Source organism: Vanellus vanellus (genome assembly GCF_965231255.1).
Source record: "Vanellus vanellus genome assembly, chromosome: 20".
NCBI classification, from domain to species: domain Eukaryota; kingdom Metazoa; phylum Chordata; class Aves; order Charadriiformes; family Charadriidae; genus Vanellus; species Vanellus vanellus.
In genome coordinates, this window is record NC_138925.1 from 1,548,537 (window position 1) to 1,563,513 (window position 14,977).

Genomic DNA, 14,977 nt, shown 5'->3' on the forward strand with positions numbered 1-14,977 from the left:
CCAGCCTCCCAGGGACAGCTTGCTGCAGCGCAGGACTCACTTGGGATTAACTGGAGCAGTGACACCCCCCTTTGGAAACACCAGGCTGGTTCTGAACTGCTGCTTTCCACTCATCAAAGATTTGCCAAGTAGCCCAGCAAGGCGCAAACGATAAGCAACCACAGAGGAGAAGGGGAGCAGCCTTTGTCCACCCCTGCAACCCCATAACTAACCCACATATAACACCCCTGCAGTTTATCCCTGCAGGACCCACTGATCAGAGGCCGGCTTGCACCACCACCCTCGGACCCCACTGCCCCGAGTCCCTTCCAGCTTCACCCACAGCTCTGGCGATGGTGCTGCAGTCACCCCGCATGCAACAGGAACACGGAGAACCTCCACCCCAGATGCTGGATTTGATCCCAGGGAAAGCCACCAAGAACATAGAGGAAGGGGACATCACTGTGGCTGATGTGACACCATGGCAAGGTTAGCTGCACGGGCCATAACGACTCATGTGCCAAGCAGCAGTGAGAAATTCCAGATTATTTCTTGCAGCCAACTCCATCCCCGCACGTTCCCCCGCTGCACGTAGGTGACAAATTACCATCTTTGTTATTCGAGCACATACCAAATCAGGGTGATCAGTATTTGTCAAATAAGGGAAGAAAAATATATTGCGCAAAACATTTCAAGGTTTATTTTAACAGGGCTTTAAATATCAGTCAGTGCCAGGTTCATAAGCACCTCTTGGGACGGTTGGCCCTGGTTTGCCATAAGAGACTTATTTTTCTTCCTTCCCCCCCCCCCCCCCCTCCCTTTTCATTAATTCAAAAGAAAGAAAAAGAAAAAAACCTGCTGCCTCCAGGGGCAGCAATAAGGATGCCCATCCCATCAGAAGACAAAAACTGTGCTAAGCAATGCCAGCTCTGCTGTACAGCAATGACTGACACGCAACCTGTGCTCGCCCCTGCCTCCACATGAGCCCGATGAAGGCAGCAAAGGCTAAATCCCTGCCCGTACGCGGAAGGCAACACTTCTCAATCCCCAAGCAATGACAGGGCTGGCCTTCCCTCACCAAGAGATGCCAGCATGCACCGTGGATGCTCTCTATGCCTGTCAAAGGCTACACAGCTGCTGGGAATCTCACCCACATCTCCCACCGGTGTTGGGCAGACTCACAGCCTTCACAGAGCTTGGGTATCACCGGCAGATCCAGTGCAGCAGCTCAGATTTATCTGCCCGAGATAAACACACAGCTGGCCATCCTCAGAAGAGGTTGGTGGGCTCATTTCTTTGCCCTCAATCCAAAAATTGTCCCCCCTGGTCCTGTCAAAACTGTGCCTGCAGCAAACGATCCCTGCCTGGTTTACCCCCACAGCCCTGCTCCTGAACATGAGCAGGGAAATGCAGCATCACGGAAAAGACTTTTTCTTGTGCTTCAGAGCCAGATCTTTGGGTGCTAGAAAGCTGCGATTGCTGCTACATGCTCTGGTGAGTTAGATTGAATGGAGGCAACGCAATACAGGACAAGCTTCACAGATACCCACAGGCAAATCCTGACAGCGAGCAAAGGATGCAGTGCCACACCAGTTACGCCCACGGTATCTCCGATTTACTCTCAGGAGCCACTGAGTTGTCCAGTTCCTGCTACGCAGCGATGCGCTGTGCCTGGTGAGCTGAGCAGAACCCATCCACTGCCAGGATCTGACCCAGGGCCAGGAGAAACTCAGAGCTCAATCATTATTTATTAGCTCACCCTTTGCTGGCACAGGAGGCTCCAACTCCCAAGCAGGGCTGAAAAGCCTCCAGGGACCTGCCATAGCCAACTCCTGGGTTGCCAACCCTCCCCTGTTCTCGGTGGCAACCTCAGCAGCCACCTGCACATTGCCACCACTTGGGAAGAAGGCAGGGACACTGCGCTCCAGGGTGGGCCAGCCAACGCCTCTTTAAACCAAACCTTGGATAGAAAACAGAGAGCAGCAACCATGCAACCGTACCACAGGGCCACCCCTCCTCCTGCCTCCTCCCACTTCTGCTTTTCAGAAAGCAGAGCGGCTTTTCCTCCACAACCGCACTGCTCGGACACTGCCAGATCTTCCCATCAGTGCAGGAGTGCACCGGAGACCTGGTCCGCCCGTCTCCTCGCAGGAAACGAGCAACAGCCTCTTGGCTGCCAGGACAATGCCTCAGCAGTTTCTAAAAGCGGTGCCCGAGTCAGACGCTTCCCAGGAGAAAGGAAGAAGCCAGAGCATATTTACAGGGCAAGCGTGTCACATGCTGCAAGCTCCTACAGACATCCAAGCACTCCCTCTACACCCTGCACCTCCGCTGCACACACACGCAGGGCACGAAGGAAGGAGCGGACTGCACTGGCAGGATGATGAGAAAGATGAAACGCTCCTCAAGGGCCAAAGCAGTCACTCACCTCGCTTGGAAGGCACCAGTTCACAACTCATGCATGAAGGTGCTCATTGGGAGCTTCCAACCACCATGCGATGCTTCTGGTTAGCCCTGCTCTGGGCCCAGGGTTGCATTTAAAAGGAATTGCTTCTCACCCTACACCAGCCCTCGGATGCAAGCAAGGTACTCAGCGCAGATCTGGGACAGGCAGGTGAAAGACAGCCAGACAAACAACTCAGAAACCATCAAGAAGTAGCAGACCACCCTGCTGAGAGCTCTGGGAAGCATGCTGCACCGTGCTGGCATCTCAAGTTCCCCTTGGGTACCAAACTGTGAAAGGTGGGTGAGAGATTTGGGAAACGTATGACCCAAACCAGGACTAGCCGCAGAGCGGGGCTGCAGGACTTTTTGAAGGCTCACACTTGATGGTAAGGGGACAAGAGACTCCTTCAAACCAGCAAAGCATCATGAAGGAGGGGGCAAGATACCTACCTGCTCCACTGCTGCCATTGGTCTTGGCAAGGGAAGCTCCCCACCTACCTGAAGCTCCCAAAACATTCCGGAAGGGTCAAGAACTGTGAGTTTCTCCTGGGTAAGTTCCCTCTATACAACCATGTCACTGGGAGCACAGGGAGGTCACATCCATGCGAGGGAAGCACCCTCGGCTCTAGAGCCCGTGCTAAATTTATGGAAGACGTATGTAGCACTTTGCTTACGACCCATCCACCCTTCCAGTGCTGCACGGCGGACAGAGGAACCGTTCCCCTCTGCATGACTGTGAAAAATCCTCTCCCCTCCCCATGCAATCCCAGGTATGCTTTGGTGAGCACCATCACCCCAAAATAAGAGATGCTGATGTCCTCCCACACATTGAGCGTTGGCAGGTCGTCAGTGTCCCGGACTTGTGCAGAAACCCTTTTTATTCAGGGAAGAGAGGAACTGGAGTTTTCAGCAGCATCACTTGCTGAGATGGCAGCACGGTACCTGCAGATGGCCAACATTTTTATACAGCTCACCCGCTGAAACTGCTGCCGGGGAAATACCAGCCTGGCAGACAACAGGCAGACATATCTGGGGTCAGCCCAGCAGGAATAAGCCACACAAACCTGCACAGTGTTCGTCCAGCTCCGACCAGTGTCTCCAGTGACCGTACAGACGGGACCAGTACACTCCTTGTACTCCGGGGTTTAGGCTTTTTGCTAGCACACTTACAACTACATCTTTCACACGGGCATTTTCCTAGCCTGAGAAGTGCAGCAAGCAGAGGCGCAGGAGGAGTGAGCAGATGCACATGCACATATGTGCTACCCGACCCTCAGCAGGGTCCCGATTTCTTCAAAACCAAGGAAAAGCTGGAAATTTGCAGCTAACGGGAGGAAGTACTTTCACACATGCATAAAGCCTAGAAGTTAGGAACTTTATATAAAATTGAACTAGATATTTACTGTTCATACAGTTTATCCCAGCACAAATACCGATGGCAAGGGATGAAAGGCGATTGTAAACCTGTGGTTCAGAGCTCAAGCCCATCTCTCAGAGAGCCCATGGAGAAGCTGCTGTAAGGCCCTCAGCTTGCGTTTTCCTGCGTTTCCCTGACACCTCAGCCTGAATCACCCAGTCACCTCCCATGCAGATATGAAGCAGTGGAGTCCCTGCAGCTGATTCATTTAGTCCCTCATCAGGGACTCAGGCACAGCCGCAGGCCACGCAGGAGGCCCGGAGAGCTGCTGGAGTCCACCCCCCCATGTCCCACCCTGCCGGCTCCCACTCCGAGCGTTGCTCAGCTCCGGAAGCTCCCGGGGTGTGGTGGGGAGAGCGCTCGGTCCAATTTGCTGCAGAGGCTCTTGTGAGCAGCTGACGTCAATAACAGGCTGATTTTTCATCTCAGTCCTTCAGTCCAAAACCACCAGAGGGCAGCTTGAAACATAACCACTTACGGGTTTGGCCACGTTAAATATTCCATTTCTGAGCACTGAAACCTGCTTGCCCAGCTACACCCCCACAGTAACTTAAGAGACACCCCACCACACGCTCTCTGCCCTTTTAGATGGGCTTCAGGTGTGATGGAATGAGCGTTAATGACTCACGGGAGCCCTCCTCCCTGCTGCAAAGCAGCCCCACAGGCCTGCCAGCACTCATCACAAAGGGGCTGTAGTGATTTGGTCCTGAGCAGTGATGCCTACTTTGACAATTCAGGCCCAAGAGCTCCCTGGGGTAAGGACAAGATTTTGCTAATTTCCAGGGACCACTAGATCAGGGTGCGATCAAACACAGCCATTACTCACTCTCAACTTTTGACAAAGCTGAGAAGCAGACAGAGGGCAGCAGCATCCAGCTCAGTCTAAAAAAAAAAAAAATAAGATAAAACCTCTACCCAAGAAAGCCCCCAAAAATCAGAGAGGAGCCCTGCTGCAGCATCAGGAGCTTCCTTCCCCTGCCCCTCAATCCAGGCTTCTCCATCTGAGCTAAAGCCAATTTATTTTTTAAACCAGGATAAAAAGCCTGGATAAGCCCATGATAAATGATATTTTTTAATCTTGCCTCACTATAGAGAGGAGTTGGCTGGTTGGCACCAGCTTACACGGGAAGAAGAGGGAGGAGGTCTTGGACTTGCCAGTGAGCTTGCGATGGGGCAGCAGGATCTCTGGTTAAGATAACCTCGCCGTTGAGCTCAAGTCTGTGCCCTGCTACTAGTTTCTTGCGCAATCCTGGACAAGTCATTTAGGGCAGGAGTTCACAGGAAAGCTCCAACCAACCAACAACTCCCTGCTCATGGTTTCTTTTTTTCCCAGGCTGGGTTTCAGGAACTGATTCAGCTCCTGAAAGGGACAGATCACCACCGGGACTAAGGTAACAAAGCCAGCAGAAATACACTGCCAGGAGCAGGGGCCTGCTCCTTTTGCCAGCTACAACTCATTTATTCTTTGTTTAATCACTTCAGGATTCTTCTTTACAGTTTTTGAAGCAGCACTTCCCACTTTCACACTTGATCTTTTCTATCTGTCTTACTTCTCACTAGCAGGAAGGTCTCCAGGCACCCAAATGGTGACTTGCAGTCCTCAGACAGGAGATCAGGGGTTGAAGATGAGCAACAATGAGGAGTGTTTCTTAGAGGAAGCAGAGGACGGGCAGCCAGGGAAAGCGAAGCAGTGCACCTCCCCAGCACGGGACCCCAGAAACACCCCACATAAAATAGCTGCACAGTGAGGAAAAAAAAGAAAAAGAAAAAAAAAAAAAAAAAAGAGTGGTCTGTGGAAGTTAAGGCAACAGGAAGGCTGGGTCAGGGGCAGTGCTGACACAACAGCTCTCGCAAATCCCACTCAAAGTCTGTTTTTAAAAGGAGGCAGCTGCTACCAGCTGCAAAATGAGACCTAGATGGTGGCCAAGTAACAGAGGACACTGCTGCCTCTTGGGAACACGCCAAAATCATCAGTCTGTTTTTAGCTGTATCTACAGCAGCAAACGGCAGAGACAGCAGGAGCAGATCTGCCAAGTGAAACCATACCCGACAGCAATACAGCGTGTTTTCCAGGGGGCCCTTCAAACTAACTCTAGCCAGGTCCCAAAGTCCCAAACTCCATTCGCTCTTTGGAGGACAATATCCCATTTCAATTTTACCTAGTACAAACCCAGATAGCACACTCCAAAAACACTCTGGGATGTGAAATAGAGCCCATCAAGTAGTGCACCTTGTCAAATCTGCCTTGTGGGAGCCCCCTAAGGAAGGGGAGCAGACAGACATAACCCAAGCAGGGGCAGTACACAATGAAGAGGACCATCCCGGGTCAGATGAGAACACACTGCTCGAAAAACCTTCCAGGCAAGGGGCAGCATTTGCCCAGTGGTGTAGCACCGTTTGGACAATGCCATGAAACAAACTGGTAAAGAGCCAGGGCAACTCAGTGGTGCTGGTAAAGATGTATTTGCTCAAAAAAGCTATTCTCCCAGAGGCCTTATCAAATGTGCCCATCTTTCCTCACAAGATACCCTACACTCATTTTAATAAGGGCCACACCTAGCTAAGTATAATGCACAGCACTGATGGCAAGAACTAGCACGTCGCTGGGAAGGAGAGGGAGGAGAGGAGTATTCTTACATGGCTGAGCAAATGCACTCCCTCCTGGGAAAGCTGCAGAGCTCAGCCTGTCTCACTGATCTCCCAAGTGCTCAAGAAAAGAAGACCCTGTTGTTCAGCACCATTCCTCCCAACACAGCGAAACGGACACGGGACAGCAAGAAAAAGCTCACGTCTCCAACGCGTTCCTGATGGCACAGCACAGGGGAGCTCGGAGAGAGAAAATAGCCACCAGTTGAACAGAATCTCAGCACCAGTCTGAGTTACAGCAGCCATACAGGGACCACGCCTGCACCAGGAGCTGCAGAAACAGCAGGGTTAGTCAGAGCAGCTTATACACAGTGGGAAATTTCCACCTATTAACTACACCAGCAAAGGAGGGACTGAGCACATGGGTGTGCTTGAAGTTATCTCCTGCTCGGGAAAAACTGCTGCCCTGGAGCACTCTTCCCACCAGTAATCAACCCTGGAGTCCAACCTCCTGGTTTGGATTTCTCATGCAAGTATCCCCCTCCCAAGAGAGGCAAGACTTTTCACCACATTAAGTACTTGCCTAATTTAGCTGATAGTCGCCAATTTCCATATTTCAACTCTGTTGACAACAGTGCAGTGGGAAAACAAACTGATTCATGCTATTTGTCACCACGACATACGTGTGTTTACCCTATACAGCCAAACTGGTCAGACTGTGCATGCTCCCACCCCCTCACTAACCCTCTACACCAGATCTGCTCTCCTACCTCCTCCCTTGCAGTCATTTTGACATCAGCGTGACCACAGAAAAAACAGGCAGTAGAGTCCACTAATTCAGCAGGAAAGTATCCTGCAAGATGTTACATTTCCATGCAATTAGTGAATGTAATCATCTCCCTGTACAGCTTAATGGAGCTAATGTGAGAGATGGAGTGGGAACACGCAGCCGAGGCAGGGAATGAGGACGGTCACTGCTTCAGAGACAACAAGCAGCTGATAAAGACACAGAGCCACTTGTTAAGTGGCCAACAGAAGCAAGAGCTCTGCTCGCTACCTGCTTTTAAGCAAAACTAAATTAGTGTTAGGAACTAGAGATTCACATGAGATCCAACCAAAACCCAGCAATCACTAACCCAGTCTTTGCACAGGGCCAAGTGGCTGTTTAACAGAAGAGTTACACGAATAACCCAAAGATTTCATTAAGAGATTGCTGTGCGTCCCAGCTATTAAAACTAGAAGCTGCTCTTCAGTTTCCAGGCAGCCTCCAGTCCTTGGACCAATTTTAGTATGATTCTCAGAAGCTCTCCTATTGGCCCTTTACAAGAGCCACCATTAACACATGGAGCAGGCAGTTAAGCAGCCAGCCCAGACCTCACGTGCTCTTTGTGCTCGAGTGAGCCACTACAGGTACCTCAAGAATCCTCACAGGTGAGAAGGAAGACAACACTGAGCTGCGGGTGCATCTTCCGACAGGTGAGTCCTCCACTGTAAAAGCATTAACGTGAGGCAATCCCAGCTCATACCACACACTAGGCTGCCACATCAGTATCAAGGGAAGTGCCAAGTATTCCCACCTGCCTCCAAGACCTTGGCTTCCAAACCTGCTAGCTGAAAGCGGTGGTCCCAGAAGGGGAAGAAAGTGGTGGGTTTGCCCGCTTTTGCCCCTGTTTTGCATGCCTTCACACAGGAAGGGAGACAGTCACCAAGGAGCTCTTATGGGAAGCGCATATAACCCGGCAACACAGAGCACATCTCACAGAGCTTGAGAGAGACCTTGCTACTGAGCTCCAGAGAAAAAAAGGCACGGTGTGAAAAAGCCCACGAGCAAAGCTGTTTGAGCTTGTTTAACCAACTCCAGCATCTCGTCCTCTCTCCGGACTGGGACAGCTGTGTCCTAGCAGAGTCACACAGCTATCAGACAGACTTTCGAAAAGCTATTCCAACACAAAGCAGCACTGCTCTTTGAAAAGGAAGTTTTTCCATCATCCAGCACCTCCAGGATTCCCTCCAGAGACAAGTTTAACCTTGTGGCACCGATCTAACAGAACAGACTTTCTTGCTTAGCCAAATGGACCTGCATGAAAGGTCACTGCCAGAAAACATAGCCAGAGGGACCAGATAGCTATAGGCAACCCCCATTAAGGATGCGTCCAAGACAGAAAAAGCTTGACTGGATAACTCTGCTACTTAAAGCAGAAGTCCTACGGGGTTCTCCCTCCCTCCACTTCACAGGCAGTTTCCTGCCTGACTTCATGCAGGCTTTCCCTTGGTCACCACTCTTGCTGCTGGTTTTAGACATACGAATTAGGTTTAGCTCTTTGAAATGGGCTTCTGCACCTTCCGTCTGCTGTAAGCACAGAGAGCAGCCACCAACGCTCCACGGCCACCAACCATTACAAGGACCAGCAGCACTTTCAACTGGGAGGCCTAGACCTACAGCCAAGCCTCCTCGCAGAAGACAGCAATTAAAAACTGAACTGCAAAGTTGATCAGTAGCACTAATCACTATGAAAAGTGAAAACACACACATTTTACACTAAACTTTCAGATTACAGCACCCACAAGTCAGCTTCTTAAAATAAAAGTGACCTTTAATGAGGGTCCCAGAACATGCTTTAATAGTTAATAAAAATTATGCATCAACAGTATAAGACTTCACCGTTTCTTTGGAGAAGAATTTAAAAAAAAAGGTGTAATAAATCCTGTGCAGTTTTGGGAGGGAGATAGGTACGGTGTCATTTGTCCCTTTAGAGTATTTGGTATCTGCCCATGAAAGGGAACATCAGGGAATCTCCAGAAAGACCGTCTTCTTGACAGAAGAGGTGCAAAAGTCCAATAAGCCCCAAAAGCCGACTTTTAATATTTGGGAACGTGCACAACGACGAATATTCCCTTGGTTAAGAACCCCCGCACCGTCTCTTCAGAGTTGGGTATGACAGCAAAGACTCCGCATCAAAGATCAGAGCAGTCTTGACAGAACTGAGGCCAGCAGCAGAGATGAGGGAAGACATGAACTGACAGGATTAAGCATTAAGGAAAGACCCAAACTAACTTCCAAGGAGGAGAGTGGGGCTCGCAAGGGATAAAAGCTGTATTTACAAGTCCTTCACACTCAAGAGAAAGGCAAGGGAAATAACTACCCTCAGGCAGGCTTGTGAAGATACTTTATGTTTAATACATCTGAAAAGAATGCATATACAAAGAACTTAGACATGAAAGAGCATTGGTTCAACAGTAATGAGTCTACAAGAAATCGGAATTTTGGAAGATGGCGAAGATTCCCTACATCTTAAAAAACAACTTTGAATTTGCAAGCCAAAAATATATTTTTGGTAAAATCCCTACGACACTGCAGTCAGTCTACGTAAAGACCCTGCACACAATCCTCAGCGGGCTGGAACCCATCTTACAGGTTCAAGATTACTTATGAGCAAAATGCAGAAAAAGGGGATTCCCTTAACTGGTCCCTATACGGTGCCAAACTACACACTAGAAACCCCTCCCCACAGATCCTTCCTCCTGACACAGGTCTATCTTTCCACCCCTCCTTGAAGGATGCCAAGCCATCCTGTAAGAGATGCACCACCAGGGCCAGCTCCAAAACTCGTCTTTACATACACCAGGTCCTTTCAGAGTGTCCACACAGCAGTGTATATGCTGGTCATTGTAAGCATTTCTCTAATAATTAAGGATCGGCAGAAGATGGATTCGTTAAAAGCCAACTGAATCAGCTGGGCATGCTTTAAAAAGTGCAGTTATTTCTTCATCACGTGACAAAAGCTTCTCATGTCAAACATTAAGGAAGAGACTGGCAAGCTAGTTTCAAGTCTGATGGTGCATCCAGAGAAAGGATTCTCCTATTCCTAAGGCTTCATAACTTAGAGGATGGGGTAGAAATTTATGACCTGCACAGTGGAAAGCCAGGGGAAGAGATACAAGGCAACTTCAGAGGAGATGCAGATGCATTTTCTACACTCCTTCTTAGAGGAGCACCAGCTTGGGACATTTTACTTTCCTGTATTTGTCTTTAGTACTAAAGCCTGCTCACACCCAGGCTGCTGGCTGGCTGCAGAACAGCCCTAGAAGTTATTGAAACCAGAACCAAGTCTCGCCAGACTGGCGTAAGGGACAAGGCTTCAGTAAACAGCCTAGAATTAGTCTGTTACAGAAAAAGTCATCACAAGCATGCCTGGATTTTAAACAAAAAAAAATTAGAAACAGTAAACAAAATAAAAAACTAGTACTGATCAGTGTTTTCTGATAATACATAATTACTCAAAATTAACTAGTTTAACTGAATTGAGGGGGCACTGGGGAATAAACACTAACATTCTCATCTCACACAGGGATCGTGTGGGGGAGATGGGAGTGCAGGGCATTTGTCATTATTGCGAAAACAAATTTTAAAATTTGTATCTTTAGTTTGATTTAAACATTGCTTTTAGTATGACATCAAACACCAGCTTTGCAGAAGGGGCTCTGGAGGGACGTTCATAGCAGCACACACCTGCGAGTCTTCTTCGGCTCCGGAGGCTCCAGGGCAGCCAATATCGCTTCGTCAAATACATTCTTTAGGCCTTTCTGAAAAGGGGCAAAGAGAGAAAGGGGCAGTCTCATTTTTGAGTTTTCACACAAACAAAACCACAGAAAGCCAAGCGGCAGACAAACCCCTCTAACGACGAATCGAGGTTTGCCATCTACCACTCCCAGAGTCTCCTTTGCTCAGCTCAGTTCTGTCCAAGCTGCGTCGCTGCCGTTTGCAGTTCCTTAGGACAGCATCTGATTTTCCGAACAGGAACACGGATCCTTCGAGACCAGACCAGTATACTTCACAAGAAGCAACACACACACGTACCAAAGTCATTTCCTTAAGGCAATTTTTATGATTAGTTGGCTACTAACATGTTTCACATGCTAATGACAAAGCAGAAAGTGCTGCATTCAAATGGAAGAGCTCGATTGGGAGCACACCGGGTACAGCAGCACAGACACCCGTGTGTCAGGGAAAAGAAGAGACAAGGCAAGCATGCAACGATAAATCGGTCTGGTACACGCTCTGGTCAGGCTGCCAGCCCCAAAAACACCCGGCGGTTAGGAGCAGCCAGGTAGAGCCCAGAAGCTGTGCATGGTATCAGAGAAGTCAAGATGAGAGGAGTACGAAGCGGGTACCGTACATTGCGTTAAGTGTTAAACTGAAGCCAGAAAGTGCAAATCGGAATAAAGCTTCATCAGTCATTTATACAAACAACCGCAATTTTTAATTCCAAAATTTAAAGACAAGCTACAATTGATGTTTTCTCCTTAAAACAATAAAAATCAGAAGCATGAGAGTAAGAAGCAGCTTTACATCTTACAGTAACAGGCTTTAAGGATCTATTATTGAAATGAAGAGGTCTACCATGTTAGTGAAAGCAAGAATTTTAACAGTTCATAAAGCAGTAGCAAGTACATTGATATTTCCTTCCCCCCAAGAACCGACAAATACTCCACTACAGCACAGACAGCCAAAGCAACAGCAACAGAAAAACATCTCACTGCACAAAGGAGAACCAGAAAACCCTTCACGTTACAGCTTAACTTGCAGATCACCGTTTCATGTACTTTTGTCATGCAAATACAGTTAACAAGAGTCACAAGTAGAAATTGAAAAAAAAAAAATCCACTCATCGTTTCTTCCAGTTGGATTCAGGAAGATCAAACATCATGTCTTATTCTTTTGATCTTTCTTTAAATAATGATGTAACCACATCCTTTCCCCCAACAGCCTGAATCAGAAAGCTACCCACATCTGGCAACCCAAGCAGCAGAGAGTTAAGCGAGTCCAGTTCATGTTCCACGGTCACAGCGTTTTACTAAAGATATTAAATATTGTTTTCAGTCCAAGAGCTAATACAGAGGTTGCTCTAAGATGGTAAGCAGACACAACAGCTTTCAATCAAGGTGGTTTTATTCGGTTTTTTTTTTGTTGGTTTTTTTTTTTTTTAACCAGGTTTCTACAGTAGTGGGACAGAGGAAGAAGCAGCAAGAGGGGAAGGAGAAAGTTTAGAATATACAGCACTTCCTTTTGGGCTGAGTTTCCGGAGGCTCGAGGGCAGCTAGGATAGCCTCATCAAACACATTCTTCAGACCTCTCTACAAGACAGAGGGGAGGAGAAAAAACAGCAGCCAGGTTAGAGGATTAGAGAAAAACAAGCAGATACAAAGAGCATTCAGGATAGACCAGGCTGAATTCACAGAGGCAGTAAACAGATTTACTTTGCAAAAAAAACAAAGTAGATCCCAGGAGGAAATCTCATTTGGATGACCCAGAAGTCAATGTCAGAGACAGACAGAACGTGTGACAGACCAAGTTAGACAAAATGAACACCCAGAAGGGCAGAGGCACAAACACAGCAGCAATTGGCAAGAACACAGGGGTGGGAGGGGCCGCACAAAAGATGGTGGTTTCCATTTCACTGCTGAATATACACTTAGGGAGTTCACAGGGGAATACACACAGTGGAGAGCAGCTGCCCCACTACAGGGATCTGAAGGTCAGGTAAACCTTTTTTAGTCACCCACTGTGGGTAAGCAAGCACACCCGATGCGTGGGCTCACTGCTCCCAACTAGCCCAGCAGCAGCTAGTCCAGAGCAAAGGCTCCGAACGCCTCCTCTGCTTTGTGAATTCAGCCCCTGAATAACTGAAGATCTCCAGACGACTGGGAAAACAGGATCTGGGATCGGAGCAGCACCTCTCTGGTAAGCCATCGTCATCTGCAGACACTGGCTATCAAGTCTTTTAAGAAGCAATGCAATACCTTACCAGGGCTGCTATTTCCACGTTGGGAGCCAGCATGGAAACGGTGCATTTCAGTTATTCAGTTTAGTTACCAAAGCAAGTATAACCACTCAAGTCACAGGAAGACAGAAACGGTGTTAAGGACTGGAATAACCGAGATGCAACACCAGACAAGCAGTCACAGAGCTGCAAGGAGTCTGCAGGGATTACACCGGAGCATGAAGCATGCGCTGCGTTTGCTGTAAGCACAACAGGAGCGCCGCAGTGCGTTACCGCTCCCACACAACGCTGCCAAGTTGCACGTGAACACCAGAAGTGAAACCTGGCTCAGGTTATGCTAACTGGACTCGCCTAAATCTACTGTCATGAGTGCAATCTTCATCAACTCAGACCTGCTTTATCCCAGCCAAAGACAGACAGAAAAGCTTAAATTACTTCCTGTAAATAATTGTAGTCTTTGCAAAATAAAGATTATTATTTTTTTAATTCATTCAAATGTAACTGGTTTCTCCCTCACAGGTTAGACTGGATATATCCCTTTTAGAAGGTCTTTAATCTTGTTTTACCAAGGCACATACATGGGAGATTTCTAAGACAATTCCATCTGGAAGCATTTAACTCCATGTTACATGTAAGATTATACTTGAAAGAACAGAAGTAGTGGAAATTACCACGTACAATCATTTTGTACATCCTCCCCAGCAACTTTTTTTTTTTTTTCTAAATGAGTTGCAATCCAGGCTGACAAAAGAGCTGGAGACTTCAGATAAATAATGCCTGTGTGAAGCCTGAGTACTAATTAGATTTTCTTTCTCTGTGAGAATAAGACTGGAGTATAAACTCAATTATGTACTGTTAGATAGATTAAGAACCCAGGCAGGGCAAGAGTCAAGAAAACATGCTTCCTTAATTCTCCTATTCAGGGACTCTTCTTTTGTTTTCCCATTGCACAGGAGAATAAGAGAACAGAATTTGGGATTGCTTTTGAAGGGCTTGGCAAAAAATTGGGATAAGGGAAGAGGGGAAAAAAAAACAAAAAACAAAAAAACAACACACACAGGACAGGGACAAAGCTATTGTGAAAATGGGACCAAGCCTGGATGGTACAAGAGTAACCACCTGAAGGGAACTGTGTTCGATACCACCGGTACACAGACCTCGACACTCCGGTTCAAGTAACACAGCTCCTGTGCTGCCCTGGAGAACAGGCTGAGCTCAGGCTCCCATCACCTCCTCCATTCACGTGCACTTTAAGACACTTCATAAATCCGTGTCAAAACTGTCAACCCGGCATCAGGACAAAAAAGGAACAGAATTCAAAGTTCTCCCTTGTGTTAGGTACCTGCACTGAGCTTCAGGAAGGCTGCTCAGACATTGAACTAAGTATAAAAGAAGCAACAACCATTTTAGTTGTAATTTGTTTATCGCTCACCTTTTCCTAAGAGCAAAGCGTTACCCACTTTTCACAGTGGTATTGGGCACTATTTTGAAGAGACAAGTTGCAGACAGACACTGAAGGTGCCTTCATCACAAAAAGGGATTCCACAGCCTGAGGAAAGGGCGGATAGAACCAACTCCTCAGCACCGCAGAATCATCCAGACTCAGGGAGGAAATATTCTGTCTTTATAGAAGAGATTCAGAAACTCAGCCCCTTACGACTCACTAGTACTTTCAGAACATTGCCTCTTCCACAGACAAGCAAATTCTTCCTCCAGGAAAACAAACATGCTCTGGATCCATGATTTTATGATTACTTGCTACTGTGGT

At 47.8% G+C, this 14,977-nt stretch overlaps 1 protein-coding gene across 1 annotated transcript in view; it reads right to left on the bottom strand.

Moving 5' to 3' along the window:
- Positions 1–9,582: 9,582 nt before the first annotated feature.
- The window catches only part of CDC42 (cell division cycle 42), a 28,704-nt gene continuing 23,309 nt past the window's right edge, over positions 9,583–14,977 (bottom strand). The window contains exon 6 of the mRNA XM_082493594.1: positions 9,583–11,011. Within this exon, the coding sequence (XP_082349720.1) occupies positions 10,922–11,011 (90 nt within the window). The 3' untranslated portion in view covers positions 9,583–10,921. The remainder of the gene's footprint in view (positions 11,012–14,977) is intronic.